Source organism: Petaurus breviceps, unplaced genomic scaffold (assembly GCF_028583685.1).
Source record: "Petaurus breviceps papuanus isolate PSGF00001 unplaced genomic scaffold, PetGlider_PUasm1.0 180, whole genome shotgun sequence".
NCBI lineage: Eukaryota > Metazoa > Chordata > Mammalia > Diprotodontia > Petauridae > Petaurus > Petaurus breviceps.
The window spans coordinates 6,095,875-6,123,267 of NW_027185782.1; the positions used below are offsets into that span (position 1 = coordinate 6,095,875).

The window sequence follows — 27,393 nt, forward strand, 5'->3', positions numbered from 1 at the left end:
CCCCCCCCCCCCCGCCAATTTAAGCTGAGCCCCTCCCCCACCCCTGCAGGCCACGCTGACTCTGCTCTTGGATCACCTGCGCCTGGTCTCCTCCTTCCACGCCCACAACCGCATGACCCCCCAGAACCTAGCTGTCTGCTTTGGGCCAGTGCTGCTGCCCCCACGCCAAGCGCCCAACCGGCTCCGAGGCGGCTGTTCTGCCACAGGATCCGGCTCCAGCCTCGCCAGCGCCGTGGACTTCAAACGTCACATTGAGGTGTTGCACTATCTGCTGCAGGCCTGGCCAGGTAAGCTCCGCCTCCCGCAGGCCCCGCCCATCCCAAGCAGAAGCCCAAATCCCCAGAGCTATCAATCAGCCATCAGGAAGGCCAATCCCCTGTAACAATGCTTGTATGACGGCCAATCAGAAGCTAAATCACCTTCGAGGCTACGCCTCTACCTAAGCCAAAAATGGGCCAGAGCTACACAAAAGCCACGCCTACCATCTAGCCAATCAAAGGCTTAAACTCAGTGACCCCACCCGTCAACCAGGCAGTCTGAGACCGGCTAGTAGCTCGCTCCCTAGTTCCATTGGGGGTCGGACGTCGGTTCAAAGCCAGCTCTAGGTCATTTCCTTCCCCTCTTCCCCCAGACCCCTGCCGCCCCCAGGATCCTCCAGACGGCGTCCCCTACCTCCGCCCAAAGCGGCAGCCCCTGCTGGAACTGCCACTGGGGGAGCCCGAAGTGGTGACACGGTCCCGAGACCGTGGTGGGCCCGAAAGCCCCCCTAGCAACCGCTACGCTGGCGACTGGAGCATTTGCGGGCGGGACTTCCTGTCTTATGGGCGGGACTTCCTGTCCGGTCCAGACTACGACCAGGTACCAGGCAGCAGCGAGGACGAAGACGAGGATGAAGGCAGAGGGCAGGAGCGGGCCGGTGACTTCGTGGGCGACTTTGCCCTTATGGATGATGACCCCGAAGCACCCTTCAACACCCGCCTAAACCTCAAAGACTTTGACACCCTTATCCTGGACCTGGAGAGGGACTGTCCAAGCAGATCAACGTGTGCCTCTGAGCCCCTGGCAGGGAACTTGCCTCCTGTTGCTAGGGACCATCTATTTCCTTGTTGCTAGGGACCAGCCTTCCGTTGCCAAGGGCCATCTCCTTTTTACTAAGGAGATGCCCTTTACGGAGATAAATAGACCTCTTGCCATGGACCTTTTGCCCAGAAACCAGGGACCACTTTTCCAGAGGCCAGGTTGGTTGCCTTTGTAGAAGTGAATCTACTGCAGCCACTTTTCCAGGTGAAAGTGAGAGTGGAGTGGAAAGAGCCAAGAATCCAAGTCAGAAAGACCTGTGCTCAAATCTACTCAGCTACTTGCTACCATGTCAGCTGGGGCAGGTCACTTCAGCTCTCTGGGCCTGTCTCCTCAAAAATGAGGAGGGTTGGACTAGATGGTCTCTGGTCTCTTCCAGCTCTAAAATCTTATGATTTATTATCTTGCTGTGATCACCCACCTCCCTGAGGGGGGTACCCCAACACACCCTCCCTTGCTGCTGCCAGCCAAATCAGTATTAGCTTTGGACACAGCTCTCTGCCATCCCCTACTCCCCAAAGCACTGAAATCAGCAGTGTCATTTTGGGAGTCCATGAGCTGACCCCCAGGTCAGGAATATCTGGATAGGACAACTGGTATTGAGTAATGCCCTACCTCCAACAGTATATGCCACCTGACTCCCAAAGAAAGAGATAGGAAAAGCCAATCACTGCCTCAGAAGAGCAAGTAGGAGAAGCAGAGTACAGGTCCTAACCCTCTCAGGCCCACCAAACTAAGCACTTACCCCTCTATCCTTCTCTGAAGGATGGCTCTCTGCCCATTCCTCCCTCCCCCTCCCCCCAAGAGCCAGGCTGGTATACTTTGGTACGAACAGGCTCTTATTTATTGCCTCGAGCTGTGAGAATGTGTTTGTGTGTGTGTTGAGAATGAGAGAGAATGTTGTATAAATACATTTATATAGACGTCTGGGGCTCTAGGTCAGGGAAAACGGAGATGAGGAGTCAGCAGTGGATATATACTTTCTAGGGCCAAAAACAGTAGGCACCACTGTGGAACCGCACCCCACTCCAAATCCTTCTCACCTGTGAGGAGCCATTGGTGGGAAAGTTAGGGTTCTTCCCACCATCACCTACTCCCTCCCTCAACCCCATCCTCACCGTGTGAACAATAAATCATTATGCACAGGTTTCAGGGCTGAGTCCTTGGGCCACCAAAGGCCTACGTGGGATATTTATTGAACCAAGGTTCACTGAAAAAGAAGGCATTATCACATCCAGGGATGCTTCAACCCAGCCTAGTGAAAGAGGCTGAGATCACCAGCCAGGGCACACACCTCTAAGCATGGGTCTCATTCTCAGGTGTCCTGGTTCCTTCCTGCTCTTGCTACAGTCTGAAACAGTATCCTCTGAGGAAGGGGGAAGAGCAAGATGGCCACTCCATCTAACAGGTGGTAGAAGGAGGTCAGGGCACAAGATGATGAATTAATAGGTCCCCCTACACAGAGATGGAACCATCCCGGAAGTCCGATCTTCCAATGAGAACATTAATAAGGACAGGTCGGCCCTCATGACACCGCAGCTGGGCAGTATGCAACACCTCTGCAGCCTTATTCTCATTATCCCTTGACAGTAGGAAGCCCTGAGACCCCAGTCCTTCTGCCACCACATGATAATCTGCAGAAATGACACAAGAAGACAATCAGAATATAGCTTTAGCACAAAGTCAGGTCTTGGAATAAAGTTGCAAGTGGTTTATCTACTGCTAGGACTTAAAGAAGTAGCAGGTGCAGGAAAAGGAAAAAACTAACTTTGGCTACCCACCCCACTGCAGCACAGACCATGCTCCCACCCTCCCCCGAAGTTTCCTCACCAGTATAAACCAGACCACAGGCCACATTACTGCCAAGCATGGGCACCTGCTCCCTAGAGATCTGGGTCCAACATGCATCATTCCCCACCACAGCAATAACAGGAATCTGAAAGAAAAGAAACTTTACCCCAAAACCTACCCCTTGCCCCATACTAAGAAAATGGAAGTTGGAGAGGAAAGGGGTAGAACCTCCTCAAGGAAGAAGGGAAAAAGACAATTGGGGTAAGGGATGGGCAGAAATCTCTATTTCTTTCTCCCCATAGATGAGCAGTTCTCTCACAGGTCCAAGATTTGCTATCAGGGAACAGCAAAAAATGCCCTATTGTGCCTACATACCTTGTGTCTGACAAAGGTATCAAATTCAATGATGCTGTAGCCAAGGGCACCATCTCCAAAGAGGACCCAGACCTAAGGAAAGGGGAAGTAAGCAACATAGGAAAGCAGTAACCCATGGGCTGGCATCCCTCACCCTTAGTCCATAACTCACCTCTGCATCTGGTCGGCACAGCTTGGCACCAAGTGCAAATCCTCCTCCTACTCCCAAAGTTCCAAAGGCTCCTATGAAGAAACAGGCAGAGAGAAAAAGAAGAAAGAAGATAACATGTCCAAATACGCAAGGTCCCCCAAGATCTCCTGGATCTAGGGCCCTCTCCAAAAAAGAAAGGCGAAGAGAGGGTAGAGTTGTTCCTGGTCCCTACTCACCAGGATCAAGCCAGCACAAAGGGCCTCGGGGCCGGACCAGGTAAGCAGCACTGCCCACGAAATCTCCACCATCTGCCACCAGCACCGAATTATCTGGCAGGGTCTTCTCAACCAGTTCCAATACCCAAAGTGGGTTCAGGTGGTGGGTTGTGGGCACTGATGCCTTTTCTCTAGAATAGGCAGCCTGTTAGCACCCTGAAAGAAATACTTCTCCTACCACTCTAGTCTACCCATTTTCAGGGACTAAAGGAAGTTTCCTTGGCCTCTGCAGAACCCTCCCCATTCCCTCCCCCCATACACACTTTAGCCCATTCCCTCTACCATGCCAGTCTCCTGAGCCCATGATAAACCTGCAATACCCACCGATTAGCTTGTTCCTTCTTCTGGTCAGCCTCTTGAAGCTGCTCAATCCAGTCCTGGTTCCAGATCTGGCCCCGAAGCCCTTCCGCTAGTCTTAGCAGAAAGGAGCCTACATCCCCTGGAAGGAAAATATTGATAGGGTTGGGGTTACCTGCTAAGATGGCCTTCTCTGCCTCAATGGGTAGGAAGAACCTAATAGGCAAGAAAAAGGTTCAAAAGGAAGGGCAGACAGAGAAGGCCTTTTTAGGCAGTTATATGGCACAGTGGACAGAAGGCTGGGCCAGTTGTCAGGAAGTTGTTCAGTCATTTTCAGTTATGTCTTACTCCCCGTGACCCCATTTGGAGTTTTCTTGGCAAAGATACTGGAGTGGTTTGCCATTTCCTTCTCCAGATCATTTTATAGATGAGAAAACTGAGGCAAACAGGGTTAAGTGACTTGCCCAGGGTCACACAGGTAATAAGCATCTGAGGCCAGGTTTGAGCTCAGGAAGATGTTTTCTCCTGGCTCCAGGCCCAGTACTCTATCCACTGCACCACCTAGCTGCTCCTAGTCAGGAGTCAGGAAAACCTGAGTTCAAATATGACTTCAGACACCTACTAGCTGTGTTTCCCTCAGCAAGTCACTTAACCTCTGTCTGCCTTATTTTCTTCAACCTTAAACTGGAGATAATGACAGCACCTACCTTGCAGGATTTTTTTGAGGATCCAAGGAGAAAATATCTGTAAAGCACTTAGTACAGTGCCTGGCACACAGTCAGAACAAAGAGTCAAGGAACACCACAGGGGAGTAATCAGCATGGCACAAAAAGCCCAGTCACCAGGGCAAGTCCAGAACAAAGAGGGTAGAGCACGGATCCTAAAAGAAAGCTTCCTAGACCTCAGTTCAATTCCCAACCCTGCCCTTATTATTTACCCCCCTCTGAGCTTCCATTCCTTCATCTATAAAATAAGGATGACCTGTTCCACCTACTCCATGGAGGGGTGGACAAGACCAAATGAGATAGTGGATACAGTGTTCCATCTCCTGCCAATATTACTGCTCAACAGCATAGGCATGGGAGAGCACTCGACTGATGCAAAGAAGACAGCTGGCAAGCCATCTACAGCCTAGTAGGGCAATCCTTAGGTATGGCCTAAGACCTAGAGTTTAAGTGATTTGTCTGGGGCAGCGGTGGCGAACCCGTGGCCTCCAGGCCGCAAGTGGCTTTCTGGGTGTGGCCTTTGGAATGAGTCCAAGTTTTACAGAACAAATCCTTTTATTAAGGGGATTTGTTCTGTGAAGTTTGGATTCAGTCAAAGGGCTGCACTTGAGGACCTAGAGGGCCCACCTGTGGCCTCGAGGCCACAGGTTCCCCACCCCTGGCTTGGGATCACACAGCTAGTGTGAGGAATGAGATTTGAACTCAGGTCTTCCTGATTCTAAGCCCAGCACCACAGTCACTCTGCCAGATGGTCTCTACTCCATTCTTCATATTAAAGGATTGTTAGAGATCCAGTGTGGTGTAGTGCATAAAGCACTGGAATTTAAAAAGTCAGAACTTACGTATAAATCCCAGATCTGCTGTTTACTATCTTGTGACCTTGAGAAAGTACTTTTCCTCTCTGGTTCTCAGTTTCTTCCTCTGTAAAATGAGGGCATTGGACTAGATCATCTCAAAGATCCCACCCAGATCTAAACTCTATGGTCCAAAAACAAGTCAATGAATCCTTTGAGATCCCAGGTTACCCTGCTCACCTTGCACAGCCTCTTGAGGCTTCCAGAAGAGGTCAGAGTTGAGCAGCAACTGTTCACGGTCACGATTGACAGCAATAATTTTGCTTCGGTGGCTTAAGACACGGCCATAGGATAGACGGAAGTCACACACAGTACCTGAGGAGTTTGGGCAGGGTGTCACCAACTTAAACATAGCTGAGTGTTTAAGGGTGGTGAAGAGTGATCAGTGTTCATGGGCAGTAATGAAACCAGTGAAACTTCATTTAATTCACAGTTCCAGTTTGTTTAAGAAGCATTCTGAAAGCATTCAGAAGCATTCTATGTTTCTTACAACTGACTGGACTGCAAGCTCCAGACCCTGTCTTACTCATCTCTGCCACCACCAGCACTGACTGAGTCACCTGGCAGGGCCTCTCCACCAGCCCCAGCGCCCAGAATGGGTTCCCCTGGTAGGTTGTGGGCACTGCTGCCTTTTCCCTAGAACAAGCAGCCAGTTGGCACCAGCTGAAGTAACAGTCCACCATAAACATCTGTTAGATGAATAAATGAAAGGAAGGTTAAAGGCCCTATTAGAATGTAAGCTCTCTGAGAGCAGAGACTGTTTTGTTTGATTATATCTGTATCCCTGGAACACAGTGAACACTTTCTCAATCTACAGAAGTTATTCTTATGCTCCATGATTGATTCCCAAACCCAAGGCATGGGAAGCAGACTATCTACAGGTGTGGTATCCCATTTTATAGCTAAAGAAACTGAGGCACAGAGATGTTAAGTTGCTTGCTCGCAGTGACACACAGTAAGTCAGTTTCAGAGGCCGGATTTGAACCCAAGTATTCCCAACTCCAAGTCCAGCACTCTTATCCAATACACCGTATTATTGGTTAGCCTTTTTGTGTCTCAGTTTCCTCAGCCTGTAAAATGAGGATAATTTTTCATTTTGATCCAGACGTGTGATTTTATCAGTGTAGGGGGCTTCTTAGTGAGAACATTCTCTTAACTAATTCAGATCAGTAACTATTCTGCAACCTACAGGCATAGGCAATGGAAGTTATACGGTGATAATGACATCTGTAACACCTCCCTGGCAGGGCTGGCATAAGGATTTCATGAGAAAGTACACACGGTGTCTTGCAAACCTTAAAAGACTAAACAAATGAGAGCTATTATTATATAAATGGCATTTTCTTTTTTCTTTAAGAAACTGTCTCTAAAATAATTATCTGCTTAACTGGTTATACTTGTTTCAAAACTTAATTGCTTCAATAAATCCAATTCAAATGTGTATTTTGTCTGGTCAAAGGATGGGGAAGGCATGTCCATCCCATCTTAGCTAAGCACATGGGCCACCTAGTGACCATGTACCTAAACTCCATCTTCAATTCTCACCTTTTAAAGACAAATTTGAGGAAAAGAATGGGAGTACAGGGGCATGACTAAATTCCTCTCAAGGAGGTGTTACAGATGTATGGGAAGGAAGTTACAAAGACCCGAAGAACCCAGCAGGAAGAGGGATGGGGAATGCCAATCAGGTTCTGACACCCACAGAGACCTGCAAAAACGAACTGCTGATAGCCATCCCCTCCACTCTAGCCTCCACAGATTAGCTCATGTACCTGCTAAGACGACGACATCAGCCTCCTTCAGTGCATCACGGCGGTTTTGCCTGATGTGAAGGGGGCTGTCCCGGCCCAAAAGTCCCCTTGCCATCCCTCCTAGGAAGCAAGGGATACCGAGAGACTCCACTGCAGCTCTAATGAGAAAAGAAAAATCAGAGGAGCCTGATGTAGCTCCTCCTGGTCACAAATTCCATCAATGTCAGATCCTCTTGCCAGCCTCAATCCCCTCAATACCTCCACCCCGACCCCTGCCAGAGGAAGCCCAAGTCTGCCTCAGGTCAGGATGAGGGCAACTGAAGAGAAGGGTGCCATGCAGGGGCAGATAGGGTAGATTCTTCTCCCCTAAGACCCTGGAGGGAGAGGACAGACAGAGCTTCTCTGAATTAGAGGCAGGGGATTCCTCAAAGGAGGCACAGAAGCAAGGTCTCCTCACCAGAAGCCAGGGAGAGTGGGGCAGAGGGGGAGGGGGTGGACAGTGGTCAGGAGAAGGAAGATCTCTTCAGCAGAAGCTCTGGCCAGGAAGAATATAAAAAGTCTCCTCACCGGAGGCTCTCAGCTGGGGTTGGGGGTAGCAAGGCCTGGCTTCCCAGCAACAAGAGGGGCTTCTTGGCTCTGCTCACAAGTTCCACACAGCGCTGAACCTGTCAAGGGGTACCCAGGACAGGGTAAACAAAAGGTTCTTCTGCTTATTGATAGATCGATCTCCCTCTCTCTCTCTCTCTCTCTCTCTCTCTCTCTCTCTCTCTCTCTCTCTCTCTGTATTTCCCCCAGGAAACCTCAGAGAAGACAATCCAGGCCCAGGAAAACATAGCTCACCTGCTGGGAAGAGGCCTGAGGAATGTTCACGGGCAAGGGGCCCTCGGGCTGTGGCTCCCATGCCCCTGCAAACAGATTAGCCAAGTGGTTCTGTAGGTACCTGGTGGACAAGGCAGGGGAAAACAGAATGGGGTTAAAAAGGGGAAAAAAAAGCCAAGGAGAAAAAAAAAAAAAGAGAGCGCAGAGGATTAGAAAGCATAAGGGATAAGAAAGGGAGAAAGCCACAGGAAAAGGCAAATTAATACAGAACAATGAAATATGAGAAGTTGTAAGGGTCTTTGGGATCATTCAGCCTTCATTTTACAGATAAGTAAAGAGAAGCTCAGCAAGATAACGTGATTTACCCAAGGTCACAGAGCTAGTAAATATCAGAACTGGGTCTTGAAGTGAGGATTTTTATTGTTGAGTCTGGGGCTGTGTTGAAATAGCCACTCTGACACTTACCAATGCATGTGAGCTGAGGCAAGTCATTTCAAGTTCCCCAGGCCCTAGTATCCTCAATTATAAAATCAGGGGTTAGATTAGGTGGCTTCTCAGGTCACTTCCAGTTGTGTAAGGATGATCCTCTTCCCATCATCCTACCCTTCTTCCCATCTCCCATGGTCTTTTCTCACTTTCATTTTCCATGCCTTCTTGGCATCATTTTATACTTCTGTCCACCCCACCCCCTCAGCCCTCACCTGGCACTCTTAGGTCTTCTATTTTCCTCTAATCTTGTCTCCTTCAATAGTTCTTTTTCTTCTTCAAAGTCAACAATAACCAAGCATCTTTTCTGGGCCCTCCCTTTCCATCCTCACTCTTTCAAAGAGATCATTCACTGGCTAATTCCAACCATTCCCACTAGACTGAGAAGCAAGCAACTTGGGTTCTGGTCCTGATTCTGTCACTGACTCAGTGTGACCTTTGGAAAGTCATGACCTCTCAGGAAAACTGAACCTTGACCTATTGTTGAAGAGGTTAGATGAGATGCCCCCTCCCCACAAATTCTTCTAGCTCTAATATTCTCTGATTCTATGGCTTTCCTATCTACACACAGCCCCAGACTATTTGGTTATACCAATGCAATTCAACAAATGTGTCATACACTACTAACTCCAAGACATTCTCTCATATTCCTACCTATTTCTAAAACATCTCCAGGTGGATTCCCAAGCATTATCTTAAACTCATTATGTCTAGAGCAAACCTCTTCACCCCCAAAACCAACTCCTTTTTCCTACCTGAGTCAGTCATACCACCCAGGCTAGGAATTTCAAGAGGCACCTTGGATCTTTCTCTTCCACCCCCTTCTGTTTCCTGGGTCCAACCTAACCCCAAGTTCTGCAACCCTTCTTTCTTGTTTCTCATACATTCCTCCTTTTTTATTCTCCTCAGCCAGATCCTCACTCATATCTAAATTACTGAAAGGATCTTCTACCTAGTTTCCCTCCAGGGGATCTTAACCTGGGGGTGTGTGTGTGTGTGTGTGTGTGTGTGTGTGTTATAACTGAATTTCAATATAATTACTTTTCTTTGGAACTCTATGGACTTTATTTTATACTTTTAAAAAAGAGTTCATAGGCATCACCAGAAAGCCAAAGGGGTCCATAACACAAACAAATAAATACATAGGTAAGAAAATAGTTGAATAGTGAGTAAGTAAATAAATAGTTGAATAAATAAAGGAATGAATGGATAGATAGATAAGATTCATATATCTCTTTAAGGTTTGCAAAGCACTTTGCAAACTTCTCATTTTAACCTCACAACACCCTAGAAGGTAGGTGCTATTATTATCCCCATCGTACAGATGAGGAAACTGCAGTTAAGTGACTTGCCCTGCATCAAAGAGGTAGAAAGTCTGAAGGCATAGTTGAAGTCAGGTCTTCCTGACTCTTGCTTGTGCTCTGTGCACTATGGCGCCACCTAGCTGCCTCTAAAAGAACAAAAAAGGTTAAGGACTCCTGCCCCAGTCTCTCCATCCCAATGCATTACGGTGTTTCCCCAATAAGACACTGTCTTATTAATTTTTTTGGACAGAAAAACACCAGAGGGCTTATTTTCAGGGGAGGGCTTATTTTAATGAACATTGACAGCAATTTTAATAAACAGGTAAATGTGAACAAAAAAATGTACCTTTATTCAATAAGCAAATCACTGGGGAAGAACAGGATGACGCGCTCACTGCTGCAGCTCTGATTGGATGCAGCTCGGAGTGCTGCGTGCGTTTCAAGGGGGGGGGACGGTGCATACAGAGGGTACCGTAATGTAGCGTGTAGCGCAGGGGATCACCTTCACTACAGTAGCAATCTCAATAGGGCTTATTTTCGGGGGAGGGCTTAATTTAGAGGAATCTTACACAGTAAGGGGAGGGCTTATTTTCGGGATAGGTCTTATTATCGGGGAAACACGGTATGTACAGAGCTCAAGAACTCACAGTGGCTTCCCATTACTTGCTTTATCCAGGTGAACCACTGAAAATCTGGCTTACAAATCTCATGAGTAGGTCCTACCTTTAAGCTCTAACCTTATCTCCCCTCTACACACCCTCTTTCTCATATGCAAAAGCCTGGTGAAAGCTGTTCTGTCAGTCAGTTTGGCCCTTCCCTCCTCATCTCCACCAGTCTCAACACACAACACAACCAACTCAAGAACAGAATGAAAGGTCCTTAAGGGAAGATCCAGCTTGTATTTTTATCTCTGCTTATCCCAACCACATTACTCATAGGAGATGCTTAATAAATGTTTGTTAAATTGATTTGCTGAACTCAAATGCTGCCTCCTCGACAAAGCTTCTCCTAACTGCTCAAGATCATCACTCTAAACACCTACAGCAAATATGCCCTGAAACACATAAATTAGCTCTCCAATTGTTTCAAATGTGAGTCCTAGATCCCCAATAAAACAATGAGCTAGCTCAGTGAGGAAAAGCTCCAAGTCTCCTCCTCTTCTCTCTCCTATAGGCCAGGGAAAGCTGGCTTCATAAATGCCTCCTGATATACTGAATGGGAAGGGTAGGAAAAAGGACAAGGTGCATGAAGGAAGAAGCAATTGGAGGGGGAGGGGTGCTCACCAGGAGACAAGCTTTCCCATGAGGCTCTTGGAGGCTTTAGAGGGCATCACCTCCTTCTGCACCAAGAAGTAAGGGTAGAGCACATCAATGGGGAGCTCCACAAATACAGGGCCTGGAAATGGGAGCATAGGAGGCTACCTCATCTGCTCATCCTTCCCAAGACCCCATTCTCCCCCTCAGACACACCTCACCCCTCAGCATAATCTCTCTTTCATTGGCCATCCCCACTGCCAACCCCATGCCTGCCTACCTGGGGTACCAGACTGGGCTGCAGCAAACGCAGCCCGAAGAGTGGGGATGATGTCACGGACTCGGCGCACAGAAGCACAGAACTTGCAGAGTGGCCGGAACAGAGACATCTGGTCAATGCCCTGAAGTGGCCCCCGGCCCTGACACAAAGAAAGATTGCCACAATAGGTCCCACAAAACACCCCTCCCTCCAGCCACCACCGGCTCTCCCCATCTAGCCTAGAGAGAACTAGGCTTTGATTATCACAGTAATAGCCAAGCTCGAAGGCCAGCCCCACCTCACCTGTAGCAATGTACTGGCTGCCCCTCCCAAAAGCAGCACTGGTGACTGGGCCATCTGGGCATTCTTCACAGCAGTCACTGTATTGGTAAGGCCAGGCCCAGCTGTCACGGCAGCAACACCCACAGTCCCTGCCGCAGACAAATCCTCTTTATCAGCAAAGTCAACATTCACTAATTCAACAACTGGGGCTCTAATGTACATAAGCACCACAAATTCATCTCCAATAACCCCTCAATACCCACCACGGCAACAGCTGCACAGACCTACTCAAAAGAACACCTATACCTCCCCAGGTCCTCCTCAGTAACCATAGTAATACCCATCCTCCTTCACTCTCCCTTACTTAGGGAAGGGACAGAGGAATCAAGGCCCTACCTGAGAGACGGGCCACAGCATCAGCAGCAAAGACTGCTGTGGCCTCTTGGCGTGTATCTACCACCCGGATGCCCACCTTCTCAGCTGCTACCAGCAGTGGAGAAATGTGTCCACCCACCAATGTAAATATGAATCGCACGCCATGGGCCCGCAGCACTGCTGCCACACTCTCCCCACCATGCCGTGAACTGGATTTGTCGACCTAGAACAAGAAAGAGGTAAGGAGTAAGGGAGCGGGAATAATCTAAGTATGACATGGGAGAAGGGCAGCAGTGTGGGTACAATTCACCTAGTACCCTGGTTTAGTGGTTGTGCTCATCCAGTTGAAACAGTGGAGAGCTTGGGGCAAGAAACATGTACTGAAGGTTACAATCCTTTACAAGGATCCATTTACAACTGAGTAAAAGGGGTCAGGGCTCTGAGTAGGGTCTTATCCCCTAGGTTGTCTTTGTCTCTTGTCCCCTGCAGAGGATTCCATAGTATGGCCCAGAATCTCCCTAACCTATCCTTCCCTCCCTTATTGCTATAGTATGTCCTGGACCACAGGTCAGCTAGAAGGCAGCATATCCTAGTCAGAGGTGAGGCTTAAAGAACTAGGTGGCCCCATTTCATGACTTCACCCTGAAGCATCTCACAACTTGGTCAACTCTCTCAAAGTCCTGGGTCAGGGCCAGTTTAATACAGGAGCATCAGTTGAGGAAGACTCCAACCTTCCAGGCCCAGTTTGGCTAGACTTCAGCTTCTGTTCTCATTCCCACCCCTCCCTGCTATTAAAGGTTCAAGAGAACAGTAAGCTACATAAAGTGTTTCAAGATCCTTAGAGCTGAGAGCATGGTGATAACCTCAGAACTCATGGAAATGAGTTGGTATGAAGCTGGTAGTGAACAAAGGGCAGCTTGTGTGGTTTGACACGACATCCTGAGATAGGAGAGCCTCCGATGCAGAGGCCCAGCACTATCTCTGGCACCAGGAGTCCTTCCTTGCCAAGGCACATCCCCACCCCCACCCCAGGAGGGCAAAGAACAACTGGGCAGTTCAAGGACTGGTCTGAGCAAGAAGACTGGGGAAAACGAGGCAAGGGCAGAAAGATATGGGGATAGAAGGTGGAGAAATGAGGGAAGGGAAGAGAGGAGGATGGAAGCTGGAGGAAGGCTTTGGATGCCCCCTCCACCAGGAAGCCCGCCAGGTCCCCATGCCCTGCAGTAGTGACCTTGTCCCTCTGGACGCGCACAGCACTCTGCCCCTCTCTGAGCTTGCACTGTAGGGCACTGGTGATGTGTGTGAGTTACACGCGCGCCCACACACCCCAAGTTCCCTGGAGCTCCTGGGCGCAGGGCCCGAGTCTTAGCCAAGCTCGAGACAGCCTCATCCCGGCACGAGGCCGGTCCAGGGGCAGTGCCGCCTCCCTCCCCGGCCCCGGGCACCTGGTGCAGGAGCTGGTAGAAGAGGCCCAGGCGATGCGCGACTCCGAGCAGGACGGCCCCTAGAGCCCCGCAGGCCAAGAGGACGCAGCAGGGGACCGAGGCCCAGCCAGCCTCCATGGCAGTACGCACAGACACCAGCCCCAGGGAACAGCGCGGGCCGCCGCCCCCGCACGGCTAGGACCAGCCTAGGCCCCAGCCGCACCACGCCCCACATGCCTGCCCAGCCCACTTATGTGGGCTGGGGCCTCGCAAACTGTTGATAAGCCCCGCCCATCGTGCGTGAGCACGTCTCCTCACGCCCCGAGCCTCCGGGGATTGGTTGCTCCCCGCCCCTCCCGCTCTCCTCCTTCTCCCCTGAGGGAACAGAGGTCACACTGTAGTTTGGCCGGCCCTTATCCTCACGTGACTGGCGCCTCCAAGTCAAGTAGAGGGACAAGGCCCCAGATTAAGTCTTCCGCCCTCTGGACATTAGGCTCATCCGGGTCCTGACAGCGGGTTCCCGCCTTCGGAGGGAGGAGAAGAAGAAAAAGAGGAAACCAGTTGTTCAGAAACTTCAGCAGGGAACTTTTGTCTCCAACAGGCCCGGTCCACATAACCCCAGCTTCTTCATAGGCCCCGCCCGCATCTTGTCCCCCATCTTTTCGTGTCGTGGGAAAGGGGGAAGGGAGGGGTCTCATGACCCTCCCCATCTCCTCACAGACCCCGCCCCATCATGGCCCCCATATCCTCCCAGAGCCCTCCCCCCAGCCGAAGACTCTTCGAGGCCGCGGCCCATCACGTCATGTTCTTAGCCTCTGCGCTAGGGGCTTCACCTGGCTCCTTAGAGCCCCAGTTACGCCCCTCCCTCACCTGCCCCGCCCCAAACGCGTCTTTTTCGGAGCCCCCACCCCATAAATCTGTCTTCCTTCCACCTTGCTACCGCACAACCGGTCTGCCCATATCCAAGGCTACTGTCACCCACCCCCACCTCCCTGCTTTCATTTGGCAACTTTATGCGAATATTCCCATTCATTGGGCGGGGGGGCTAGGTAGTACAGTGGATAGAGCCCAGGACCTGAAGTCAAGAAGATCTGAGTTCAAGTGCAGCGTCAGACACTTCCTAGCAGTGTGACGCAAACACACCGCTAGCCGCTTAACCTCTGCCTCTGTTTACTCATCTGTTAAATGGGAACGATCACAACAGCACGTGAGGACAAAATGAGCTAACACTTGTAAGGTGTTTTGCAAACCTTAAAGTTATATAAATGCTACTATTATGATTATCTATCATAGGATACTTTAGGAATTCAGAATTGGAAGGGAACACAATTGGTTCTCATTCTCCATGCCAAAATTCTGTCCTGGATCCAGGTCCAATGAGGTCTATGCGTAAGATTCTCAGTTAATTTCCAGCCTTTTTCTCTTTCCTGAGCTCTGGAATATCTACTGACCTTTAGAACTAGATATCCTGAAAGGGTGATATCATAAGCAAATTAAGGGAGCATGGAAAATTTTACCTGTCAGATCTATGGATAAAGGAAGGATTTATGACCAAGCAAAAGAAAGATGAAGAGCATTACAGGATGTAAAATGGGAAATTTTTATTACATTAAATTTAAAAGGTTTGGAGCAAACAAAACCAGTGCTGCCAAGATTAGAAGGAAAGCAGGAAACTGGGGAAGTTTTTTCTTTTTTTTACAGCCAGTTTCTCTGAAATTTCTCATTTCCCAAATCTATAGAAAACTGAGTTGAATTTACAATGGGAACCATTCCGCAATTGAAATGATCAAAAATTATGAGGGCAGCTAGGTGTACTGAATTGAGTGCTGGGCCTAAAAGTCAGGAAGATTCACCCTCTGAGTTCAAATCTAGCCTCGGACACTTAACTGTGTAACCCTGTTTACCTCAGTTTCCTCATCTGTAAAATGAACCAGAGAAGGCAATGGCAAACCATTCCATTATTTTTGCCAAGAAAACTCCAAATGGGATCACAAAGTGTCAGATTCAGACATGACTGAAATGACCAAACAACTGCAACAACAAAGGATATGAAGAGGCAGAAGAAATTCTTCAGAAGAAGAAATCAAAGCTATCTAGTCATATGAATGAATGCTCTAAATTACTATAATTAGAGAAGTGCAAAATAAAGCAATTCTGAGGTACCACCTCACACCTATCGATTGGATAACATTGGATAATAAAATAATATATGTTGGAGGGGATGTGGAAAGACTGGGACATTAATGCATTGTTGATAAACTTGTGAACTGATCCAATCATTCTGGAAAGCAATTTGGAACCACACCAAAAGGGCTATAACACTGGGCATATCTTTTGATCCAGCAATACCATTAGTAGTGGTGGTGTATCTATATCCCAAAGAGATCAAAGAAAAAGGCAAAGGACATACATGCACAAAAATATTTAAAGTAGTTCTTTCTGTTGTGGCAAAGAATGAGAAATTGAAGGGATACCTGTTAATTGGGGAATGGCTGAACAAGTTGTAGTATAAGGTCGTGATGGAATGAATATTGCACTATAAGAAATGACAAGTAGGATGGGTTCAGAAAAAAACTTTAAAAAAAAACATATAAACTGATGCAAATTGAAGTGAGCAGAACCAGAACATTGTATACAATAACAGCAATATTGTACAATGATCAATCATGCATGACTTAGTTATTCTCAGCAAAATGATCCAAAGCACTTGTGATGAAAATTACTATCCACTTCCAGAGAAAGAACTGATGGAATCTGAATGCAGATTGAAGCATCCATTTTTACTTTATTTTTCTTGGGTTTTTTTTGTCTGTGTTTTCTTCTGCAATGTGACTAATATGAAAATATGTTTTACATGGCTGCACATGTATAAACAATATCAAATTGTTTGGCTTCTCACTGAGGGGGGAAGAAGGAAGGAAGAGAATTTGGAACTCAAAAATTTTTTTAAATTTTTTTTATTTCTTTATTTTATTTATTTATTTATTTTCAAATGCTTTATTAACTTCTGATTTACATCATTTATTTCTGCCAGATTTTGAGTTACAAATTTTCTCCCCGTTTTTCCCCTACCCACCCCCACAAAAAAGCAGTCCCACAGGATATCCCCTCCTCCAATCTGCTCTCTCCCATATTTTTCCCCTTCCCCTTTCAATTTTTCCAGTGGATCTCTATGCCCCAGTGACTGTATATCTTATTTCCCAATTACATGTAAAACAGTATTAATAATATTACATATATATGTAGACACACATACATATATATACACACATATTTGAATATTTGATTTTAAAACTTTGAATTCCAGATTCATTCCCTTCCTCCCTTGTCACCCACCCTTAACTGGGAAGATAAGCAGTTCAGTATAGGATGTACATGTGTGGCTAATGCAAAACAATAACATAGTAGATATATTGTAAAAGACTGACTATATTTCCCTCCCTCCTATCCCACCTCCCAATTGTTCTATTCTCTACTTTGATCCATCCCTTTTCAAAAGTGGGTGCTTCCCCAACTTCCCTTCCCCCCAGCCTGCCCTCCCTTCCATCATCCCCCCTCTCATTCCCTTCCCCTCTACTCTCCTGGAGGGTGAGATACCCAATTTAGTGTGTATTTCATTCCCTCCCCAAGCCAAATTCAATGGGAATAAGATTGACCCATTCCCTTTTGCCTTCCCATTCTTCCCCTTCATTGTACCCATTTTCCCTTGACTCTTCTGTATGAGATAGTTTACCCTATTCTGTCTCTCCCCATCTCCTCTCATTACATTCCTCTCTCACCTCTTAATTTCACCTTTTAAGTATCATCCCTTCCTGTTAAATTGGTCCTGTGCCCTCTATCTATGTATACCTGTAAGTATATATTCACACATTCACATATGTATTCATATGCCCATATACCCTCATATATAGACATATGTATATATATATATTTCTATTCCCTTCAATTACTGAGAAAAGTTTCATAAGTTACAATTATTGTTTTTCCATGTAGGAATGTTAATAGTTCAACTTTGATAAGTTCCTTATGATTTCTTTTCCCTGTTTACCTTCTCATGCTTCTCTTGCTTCTTGTATCTGAATGTCAAATTTTCTATTCAGCTCTGTTTTTTTTTTCAGCAAGAATGCTTAAAAGTCCTCTATTCCACTGAATGACCATATTTTCCCCTGAAACATGATACTCAGTTTTGCTGGGTAGGTGACTCTTGGTTTTAATCCCAGCTCCTTTGACCTCTGGAATATCATATTCCAAGCCCTTTGATCCCTCAGTGTAGAAGCTGCCAGATCCTGGGTTATCCTGATTGTGTTTCCACAATATTCAAATTGTTTCTTCCTGGCTGCTTGTAATACTCTCTCCTTAATCTGGGAATTCCGGAACCTGGCTATAATATTCCTAGGAGTTTTCGTTTGGGGATCTTTTTCAGGAGGTGATCAGTGGATTCTTTCAACCTCTATTTTGCCCTCTGCTTCTAAAACATCAGGGCAGTTTTCTTTGAGAACTTCCTGGAGGATGCTTTCTAGGTTCTTACTTTGGTCATGGCTTTCAGGTAGTCCAATAATTTTTAAATTATCTTTCCTGGATCTATTTTCCAGGTCAGTGGTTTTTCCCATGAGATATTTCACATTGCCTTCTATTCTTTCATTTGTTTGGATCTGTTTAACAGCATCTTGATTTCTCATAAAGCCATTAGCTTCCATTTGCTCCAATCTAATTCTGAAGCAATGATTCTCATTGAGCTTTTGAGATTCTTTTTCCATCTGGCAAATTTGACTTTTTAAGGCATTCTTCTACTCATTGCCTTTTTGAGCCTCTTTTGCCATTTGAGTCAGTGTGTTTTTTAAAGTATTATTTTCCTCAGTCAGGCTGTTGACTCTCATTTTGTAATTTTCTTGTATCGTTCTCATTTCTCTTCCCAATTTTTCCTCCACTTCTCTTATCTTCTTCTTAAAGTCCTCTATGGCCTGTAATCAGCTCGTATTTTCCTTTGAAGCTTTTGGTGCAGGAGTTCTGACTTCACTGTCTTCCTCCTGTTCCATGCTTTTCTCCTTTTTGTCCCCAAAATAGGAGTGTAATGTTGGAATCTTCTGTCTGCTTTGTTTCCTTTGCCTGGTCATGTCTCCCCTCAGTCACTTGACCCCTGGGCTTTTTGCCACAGTAGGACTCTGCCACCAGACAGGGGAGCTTTCGTCCCAAACGCTGGGGTTTTCTCAGTTGCCGGAGGTATTAAATGGGTACCCTCTCTGAGGTCTCCACACGCTCTGGCAAGCTGGACATACACCCCAGGACCTCCACCCTAGACTGCAATCCAGATCCAAGCAGGTTAAAGCAAGAGCGATTACCCCTCAGACTGGTGCTTGGTCCCCCTACACTCTGCAGGCCAAAAACTGAAGCTGCCACGTGGCGCTGGCTGGCTGTGCCCGGGGCGCCTCAGCAGCTTCTCTCCCCAGGGGCAAAAGCCATGCACTCCCACTTACTGGTCCCAAAGTCCAGACTGCACTGACCTCTCACTTTGTCCTTCGCATCTGTGTGTTGATAAATCTGGAAATGGCCACAGCTGCTGCTGATTTGGAGTCCCTCCTGCTGGTGGCTGGTCAGGCCTGCCCTAGGGCTAAAGCCACAGCTTGGGGCTGGACTCGGCTCCCAGAGCACTGTGCTGGCCAATTCCTGCCAGCCTGCCGGGCTGTCCTCAGCGGAAGGTTAGCTTTTCTGTGTCATTTTGTGGGTTCTTCAGCTCCAAAGTTTGTTTAGAGGCCCCTTTTTACATGGATTGGGGAAGTTGGAAGCAGGAGCAGCGGAGAGGTCCTACTTCTACTCTGCCATCTTGGCTCCACCCCCCTTTTTTTTTAATGTTAAAAAAAAAATTTAGACATAATTGAGAAAATAAAATAAATAACATTTTAAAAAGAACTAGATGCCCTGGGGGAATCTCAAACTCAATATGTACAAAACAGAACTCTTTATCTTTCTGCAAAAATCCTCCCCTCTTTTGATCATTTTTGTATTACATTCAATGGCACCAGTATCCCTCCCATTCACCTGACATCCCAACCTTAGTGTCATCCTCCTCTCCTCACTCTCATCTCCAAAATTCAATTCATCAGCTCACATTATTTCTAGCATAGAGATACTCCCCACTCTTCATTCACAGAGCTACCACCCAGCATTCAGGCCTTCATCACCTCTTACCTGGACTGTTACAATAGCCTTGTAATCAGCTTCCCCTGCTTCGAGTCTCTCCCTTTTCTAGTCTGTCTTCCATGCCACTGCTGTAATGGTTTTCCTAAAGTGCAGGTCTGATCATGTCACCCAACTACTCATTAAATTTCAGTGGCTCCTTATTACCTCCAAGGTCCTCTGTATGACGTTTAAAACTCTTCAAAACTTGACCCCTTGATGCCTTTCCAGTCTTCTTATACTTTACTTCTCTCTGTACACTCTATCATTCAGCTACACTGGTCTATTTGATGTTTCTCAGACAAAACAACTCATCTCTTGACTCTTCACCTTTGCACTGGCTGTCTTCCATGCCTAGAATTCTCTTCCTATTCTTCCCCTTATTCCCTATAATTTTCCCTGACTTCCTTCAAGACCTTCAAATGCAAGGCAAAGCAACAAGTAACAAGCATTGAGTAAGAGTTTCTTATGTACCATGCACTGTGCTCAGCACTGGGGACACAGGACATGATGTTGAAGTCCAGAAAGTGAGAACAGCCAGGAGCGAAATGAAGATTGGCAGGCCTGGGGCACTCCCTGGGGGGAGAAAGCCCAGAATAGGCAGGGGTGGGAGGTTCAAGATGGGAATAGACTTCCCTTTTTTCCAGCCATGCTTCCATAAAATAAAACTGAGATTAGTACCCTAGTTTATTTTCTCTAACAGTGGAATAATCCGCTGTAAAAATGGTGGACAGAAAACCCCAGGGGAGGAGGAGTATGATGGAAGAAGTGGCTAGCACAATTCATTGCAAATATGACAGCTGTTGCTAAAGTCTTCTGACTTCAAGAGCAGCAAACAGCTCTTTCTGTTTAGCCATCGAAGAAGGAGCAGTTAACACAGCAACTTCCTCAGTCTCAGTGTTTCAAGTGGGGAAGAATATCACTGAAGGACGTTCTCACCAAATGAAATCTTTTCAGCACTTCAGTGCCACTTCTTGGTGATCATATCAGCTACAACCTGCCTGGTTTAGAGTGAGCACTTAATAAATCCTTGTTGATTTGACCTGACTATACTTGGCAGTAGTAATTAGCTGCATGCAAAAACCAGGGTGAACCTAGGTGCCTCCTATAATGCAGCATGTGCCTATGCCCACCCAATGCTACTTCCTCCTCTGTCTTCTTACAGCTTCTTTCTCCACAAATAATCCAAGACATCTTCCTCCACCTCTCACAGGAAGCCTTGTTCCAAAACACGTATTGCTGATGCATTTGGATCAACTGTGTACCACAAAACCATTACTCCCAGATCAGATTCTACTTCCTCCAGGACTTGATCCCCCTAGTTGAAGAAGACCTCCTCAGACCTCACATAGCACATAGCTTTGTAACTTCCTAGTACATTTTAAAATACACAATATCTATGTTAGTATCTTATTTCCCTAATAGACTCTCAGATCCGTGAGGTCAAGGATCCTGTTTCATCTAAGTTTGGTATCTCCTCCAATCTGAGCACAATGTTCTGCACATAGAGATCACTTATGAAGTATTGGTTGAAGTGGAATGAACTGAACTGAAAGGGAGGAATTGGGAGGAATTAGGTGAACCGATAGCACCAAAACTACCTCGTCTATACTCCTTACCCTCGAAGGCCCTGCCCTTTCCCAAACTGCTTCAATATCCCCCTTATAGATTCCATGCCCTCAAAGAGTCTGATTTTCCCTTATATCTGGACCTTATCTAGTCTAACCCTCTCATTTTAAGGTAACCACAGGATGGTTGCTAACCGCTTACCCTGGTCCTATGAAATAAGAAGGATGAAGTTGATTTGTTGCATTTGAACCCTTGAGGGCCCCCATCCATGCTTTACCGTCTACTCTGCAGTTGAATCTTCCTATAGGTATTGTTGTTGCTTTGTCCATCGTTCTCAAAGAGGACTATGACATCAGGGAAGTGATGCTATGATGTGTAAGTGAATTGGATTTAAGTGAGGAAGGGCTGTGCAAAGTCACCAATCTCACTCTTTCCTTGGAAACTATCTGGGTCTAGTGGCAAGATATAGATCAGGACAGCTGGAGATGGGCCTGGATGCCCCAAACAGAAGGTGAGATCTCTGGGGGAAAGGACTGTCTCACTTTTTAAAATTCGGAAAAACAGTGCTTAGCACATTTCCTGACTCATTTTAAGTACTCAATAAATGCTTTCCAATTTCATTCATCAGGCAGTAGGCAAGTCCCATGCTTACCAGCTCTACCATACTGCACTAAGTACTGAGTATACAAAGACCAAAGTAAAACAGCCCTTGCCCTCAAGGAACTTACATTCTAATGAAGGTAACTTAGAAGTATATACAGGATAGATACATAACGAATATAATAATGGTAGCTGATACTTTATGATTTGCAAAGAACTTTACACTTTATCCCATTTGATCCTCATAACAACTCAGTGAGGTGGGTGCTATTATTATGGCACTGGTATATAGTAGGTGCTTAATAAGTGTTTATTGACTTGATTTATCTCCATTTTACAGATGAAAAAACTGGTGCTGAGAGAAGTTGTGACTCACCAGGCTCACACAGTTAGTGTCTGAAATAGGATTTAAATTCATATTTTCCTGAAGTCTAGTGCTCTATTCATGGTACTACCTAACTCCCCAGGACTGAATGTGTACGCACAAAGCTGTCCTTCCTAGTTCTGTACTAGAAAAATGTACTAGGCTAATCCCAGGTACTAGCTCATCACTTCAGTGCTCTGGAAATACTGAAACCCAATTCTTCCAGTCATGTATGACTTTGAGATGCTGAAGCATCCCACTCCATTGACCACTGAACAGGAAGAACTGGTGACTCGATGGACCTTTAAAACAAGAGTGATTCTAGTCCTAGTGGTCTTCTTTCTTGGACCTTCCATGTGATGAGTAGCTCCTTGACAATCCTCTGCCCCATCTCAGAATGTCAGCTGCAAGTGTGCAGCAGTGAATCCTTCCTAGGCAAACCTGATCATGGGTTTTGGACAGCCTCCTCTGTGTTTGCGCTTTTCTGATCTTAGACAAATAAATATCAATAATAGGATGGATATGTCCATGTTTAGAGGCCACCTTCAGAAGAAAGCTCTTTTCCCTGAAAGATCACTTCAACCCTGGAATTCACAACTCTGAACTATCCTCTGACTCTAGGGCCTCTTCCTCTGATGAGAGGGTTGAAGGCTGCTCCTAAAATGTCCATGTAAGTCATGGACAGTCAGCTCTTCATTTCCCACCAGGCTACACCATCCTCTGGATTTCTCCATCATGCTCCAAGCCAGACATTTTTCTCATGTGTTGTCTTAACCATTAGAATGTAAATTCCTTGATGGCCGGGATTGTCCTTTTTGCTTATATTTGTATTCCCAGGGTTTAACACAGTGCCTGGCATATAGTAATCACTTAAAAAATGCTTGTTGGCTGACTGGATGACTGACCTTTTGAGTGAGAGGTTCTTTGGAGGTCCTAGATCCTTTGGTCAGAGCTGACTGGTGGCAAGAGGGAGAGTCCAGCTGCTACTCTAACTGGAGAAGACAGCCAACAAAAGGCTGAGCCTCAGCCCTGGCCCAGCTTGCTAGAACACATCTACTGTGAGAGGCACAGTGCAGAGCCAAGGTGAAATTTAAAATATCTACTCAACAGTTCCACAAAATGCCTTATGGTTAGATGAGGCTTAAGTATCAACCTACCAAGAGAGTTCTTATAAGTCATTACTGCCACTTTTTGAATGTTTTGTGTTTAGTATTTCTTTTGTGTGTGGGAAGTAAATACCTGTCCCATGCCTGATTCATTTCATGCTTTCTACTTTCTACTCCTTTCAGGGAGACTTTAGACAGGAGGCAAAACATAAGCTTTAAGTAAATCAGTCCCAGGGCACTGGGGTTGGAATGCAGGGAGGGGGTAGGTGAGGGTGGTAAAAAACTGAAAAAGTATGAGTAAAAATAGTCTCCTATTAGAGGCCAAACTCCCCTAAGATTGAACCTGGTCTGGACCAAGTATATAGATCCAGAGCCAAGAAAGTTCTCTAGTAAGGAAAGCTGTGGGTACAATGCCCCAGCCTTGGACCCAGCAGGAAATTATTAATATTCAATAAAGTAGTTCTGAGAAGGGGTACAATCGCAGCTACAGGGCCAGGAAATGACTTCATGAAGAAGATGTCACTGGAGCCAATGTTGAAGGAAACTATGGAGTCCTGGTATAAAGGCACAGGAGTGGATAGAAGGCCATGCATGGCATAACAGCTAGCAGGTCAGTTTACCTTCAATGGCAAGTGGGGAAATAGTATAAAAATGCAAGAGATCCAGATTGTAGATGACCATATAAGCCGGGCAAAAGATTTTGTATTTTATCTAAAAGCAATAGCGAGCCATTGAAGATCTGTGATTTGTGATTATATCAACTATGTACTTAAAAAGAACTCCCTTCTACAACATCAGTAATAAGGATAACATTCAGTTCCATCTACATCCATCTACTGTTTCATCAAAACTAAACTTGATGTGGATACAAAGGTGCCCTAAGGATTAATAGTAAGGGTTACTTTCCCAGGCCCCCTGAGGGGGTTTGAGGCTTATTCTTTGGCCATCCTGTAACTTGAGGATACCTTAATGCCCCTTCCCCTTAGCCTGAAATACCATGCAACTTGTACCAAAAGAATTGCTATTGTGCCCCTTATCCTGTGTTCCCCATCCTGTGTCATTCATCTTCCCCATCCTGTGTCATGACAATTTTTCCTTATCTTGCAAGCAGCCACCTTCTTCACCTTGTTTATATTTATCCGGTCCCTAAATCTCCAACCCCCTTTAGAAACCCTAAAATTACATCATCATCCTACAGGCTGTGTAGCTTTGTGGCTATAAAAGTCTGGTCCTTTTCCTATATCATTGCCTTTGTTTAGCTCCTTGCTAAGTCTCAGGCCTGCATGCTTTTGTGTTAATAAAACTCACTTTGGCTAAAGAGAAGGTCTGATCGAATTCTTTCAAAACTGAACCAGCTCTCACGACTCTGACCCTCGACAAACTGGCTTCTCAAGTAAGCAATTTAAGTTCCTCACAGCCTTATCAAAATAAGATACAGGTTGGATTGGATCAACTCTGAGGTCCCATCCAGCTCTTTTTTGTTTTTGAGCAACTGGGGTAAGTGACTTGCCCAAGGTCACACAGCTAATACGTGTCTGAGGTCACATTTGAATTCAGATCCTCCTGACTCCAGGGCTGATGCTCTATCCACTGCACTACCTAGCCTCCCCCTACCCAACTCTTCCCCCCCCCAAGGCAATCAGGGTTAAGTGACTTGCCCAGGGTCACATGGCTAGTTTTTTGTGTTAAGTGTCTGAGGCCAGATTTGAACTCAGGTCCTCCTGACTCCAGGGCCTGTGCTCTATTCACTGCACCACCACTACTATGACTACAACTACTTTTACTACTATTACTAGTCATAAGCAAAAGTCTCTATACAAAACTTCAAGGTTTGTGAAGCACATCACAAATATTATCTCGTTTTATTATCACAACAACTCTGGCAGGTAGGTGTTATTATTGTCACCATTTTGTCATTGGCGGTGGTGCTCCTTCATTCAGCTGTATCTGATTCTTCGTGACCCCATAGACTATACTGTCTATGGGGTTTTCTTGGCAAAGATACTAGAGTCCTCTTTGAGAATGAAGGACAAAAACCTACTGGAGTGGTTTGTCATTTTCTTCTCCAATCCCCACTTTACAGAAGAGGAAACTGAGGCAGACAGCAGTTAAGTGACTTACCCAGAGTCATACAGCTTGTAAATGTCTGTAGCAAAAACAGTGCCTGCCCTCAAGGAGCTCACTATCTAACGGGGAAATGATATGAAAACAATTATGTATAAGCAAGAGATTATACAAGCTAAATGGGAGATTTGTCTCAGAGAGAAAGCATAATACTAAGGAAAACAAGGAAAAGCTTCTTGCAGAAAGTGGGATTTTAGCTGAGACTTGAAGGAAGTCAGAAGGTAGAAAGGAGAAGGGAGAGCATTCTATGTCTGGGGGGCAGCTAGCAAAAATGCAGAGTCAGGAGAGGGAGTGTTGTTCAAGGAATAGCGAAGAAACCAGGGTTCTGTATGGTTTAGTGCATCATGGGAGATGCTATATGTAAAGATCTTCATAAACCATAAGGAATGATTTCAATGTCACCTATAAAAGATGTACAAAGTCCTATGGGAATGAAGAAAAGATAACAACCTTCTTCTCACTCTTCTTTCTAACAAGGTTCCCCAGAATTCTAATCAGACCCTGGGGAAGTCTTTAAAAAGTTGGACTGATCAAAAGAAACTGATGATGGCAGGTCTCCTGAGATGAGTCTTCTTGCCTTCTAATTTAGAATCTCTGGCAAACAGTGAGTTCTACAGAGTCTGCATCTCCCTTAGGCATGGCCCCTGTGAGACTCAAGCAAACAGGTCTGAGAAAACAAAAAGTCAAGGACCCATGGGACTCCAGTTGTGTCTCCTACAAACCATTGTTATCCATCTTCAGGATAGTTTGATAGGTCAAAGACAGGAAAATAGGTTTCTTTGAAGGTGAGATACATTTGAAATGCACAGACATTTGGGAGAAATCTGAATCCTGGACATTGAAAGGAGAACTATTTGTAGTTAGACACCAGAAAATAGCTATCCTGTTTATCATTTCCCTGGAGCTCCTCATGCTGTCACAATACTTAAACAGTGTAGTGACTGAATGAAAGGGTCAGACCAACTCAAAAGAAAAAAAAGTGCTTATTGAATGTTTGCTACTGTGCTGCAAACTAGGTAACCTAAAAAAAATTCAGAAACTCATTCATTCCAGTTCTTTGGAAAACACTTCACTAAAAGAATTTAGGCCGTTTGCTGAGAACACCTTCTCTCCTCCTTGTCTCTTCTCCCTTACTCCTACCTTCCATGGTTTTTGTAGAATCATATGAGATAATATTTGTAAAAGTACTCAGTGCAGTACCTTGGATATAGTAGGTGCTTAATAAATGCTCATTTCCTTGCTTCCTTAATGACCACTCAAAGATCATCCCCCATAGTCTCCTTCACCTATCTCACATGAAGAGGTGGTCTTTTTCCTTGCCAAGGCAAACCCCTTTATATGTGCAATGGTCCCATCTTCTCTAATACATTGCCTCCACTATCATTCTCTTATCTTCCATCTTTCCCTGTTTAATGGCTCCCTCCCTGCTGCCTACAAACATGTTCGTGTCTCCTCCATCCTTAAAAATCTCTCACTCCAGGTGGCTAGGTGGCACAGTGAATAGAGAACTGGCCCTGGAGTCAGGAGGACCTGAGTTTAAAAATGACCTCAGACACTTAACACTTAACTAGCCATGTGACCTTGGGCAAGTCACTTAACCCCAATTGCCCTGCCTTCCCCCCTCCAAAAAAAGAAAAAGAAAAAGAAAAAAAAAACCTTTCACTCAATCTAACCAATACTACTCATTTCCATCCCATATCTCTCCTCCCCTTCTTGGCTAAATTCCTTTTTAAAAAGCCCACTTATTCTATATGCCTCCACTTTCTCCCACACTTGATTTTAAATATTAAGCAAGCTGTCTTCTGAACATAATTCAACTGAAATTGCTCTCTCCAAATCTGTCAATGACCTCTTAGTTATAAAAATTGAATTGCCTTCTAATTTTTTCACTTTAATTTTTTTTTAGTTAACAAAAATCTATTTTATCTACATCCCACTTCCCCCTACCATTGAAAAAATAAAAGCATAGGGCAGCTAAG

General features: G+C 45.8%; 2 protein-coding genes across 4 annotated transcripts in view; one reads left to right on the forward strand and one right to left on the reverse strand.

The window, feature by feature from the left end:
* SYDE1 (synapse defective Rho GTPase homolog 1) overlaps positions 1–2,225 on the forward strand; it is a 6,377-nt gene extending 4,152 nt beyond the window's left edge. Inside the window, 3 exon segments of the mRNA XM_069086934.1 lie at positions 50–287; positions 632–1,021; positions 1,024–2,225. Of these exon segments, the coding sequence (XP_068943035.1) occupies positions 50–287; positions 632–1,021; positions 1,024–1,055 (660 nt within the window). The 3' untranslated portion in view covers positions 1,056–2,225.
* On the reverse strand, positions 2,225–13,738 carry ILVBL (ilvB acetolactate synthase like). 3 transcript variants are annotated; one of them, XM_069086935.1, is made up of 15 exons: positions 13,499–13,736; positions 12,075–12,276; positions 11,700–11,827; positions 11,418–11,556; positions 11,168–11,279; positions 8,116–8,215; positions 7,843–7,940; positions 7,297–7,433; positions 5,705–5,839; positions 3,973–4,087; positions 3,610–3,779; positions 3,395–3,465; positions 3,244–3,315; positions 2,908–3,013; positions 2,225–2,711 (listed from the first exon to the last, which is right to left on the reverse strand). In XM_069086935.1, exons 1-15 carry the CDS (start codon positions 13,613–13,615, stop codon positions 2,533–2,535), a joined length of 1,881 nt encoding a protein of 626 aa, XP_068943036.1. In that variant the 5' UTR covers positions 13,616–13,736; the 3' UTR covers positions 2,225–2,532. The 3 variants fall into 3 exon arrangements, 2 of the variants coding, with proteins under 2 accessions (XP_068943036.1, XP_068943037.1); XM_069086936.1 differs by lacking the exon at positions 3,973–4,087 and having other exon boundaries at positions 3,610–3,633; positions 5,696–5,839; positions 13,499–13,738; XR_011168122.1 differs by lacking the exon at positions 3,244–3,315 and having other exon boundaries at positions 2,636–2,711; positions 2,908–2,966; positions 3,401–3,465.
* Between the last annotated feature and the right edge of the window lie 13,655 nt (positions 13,739–27,393).

Coding starts and splice junctions, on each gene's coding strand:
- ILVBL (XM_069086935.1), bottom strand. CDS start 13,615: ATGGAGGCTGGCTGGGCCTCGGTCCCCTGCTGCGTCCTCTTGGCCTGC. Junction 11,557..11,699: donor CAGCCAGTACATTGCTACAG/GTGAGGTGGGGC, acceptor TCTTTGTGTCAG/GGCCGGGGGCCACTTCAGGG. Junction 5,840..7,296: donor TGATGTCGTCGTCTTAGCAG/GTACATGAGCTA, acceptor CAAACTCCTCAG/GTACTGTGTGTGACTTCCGT.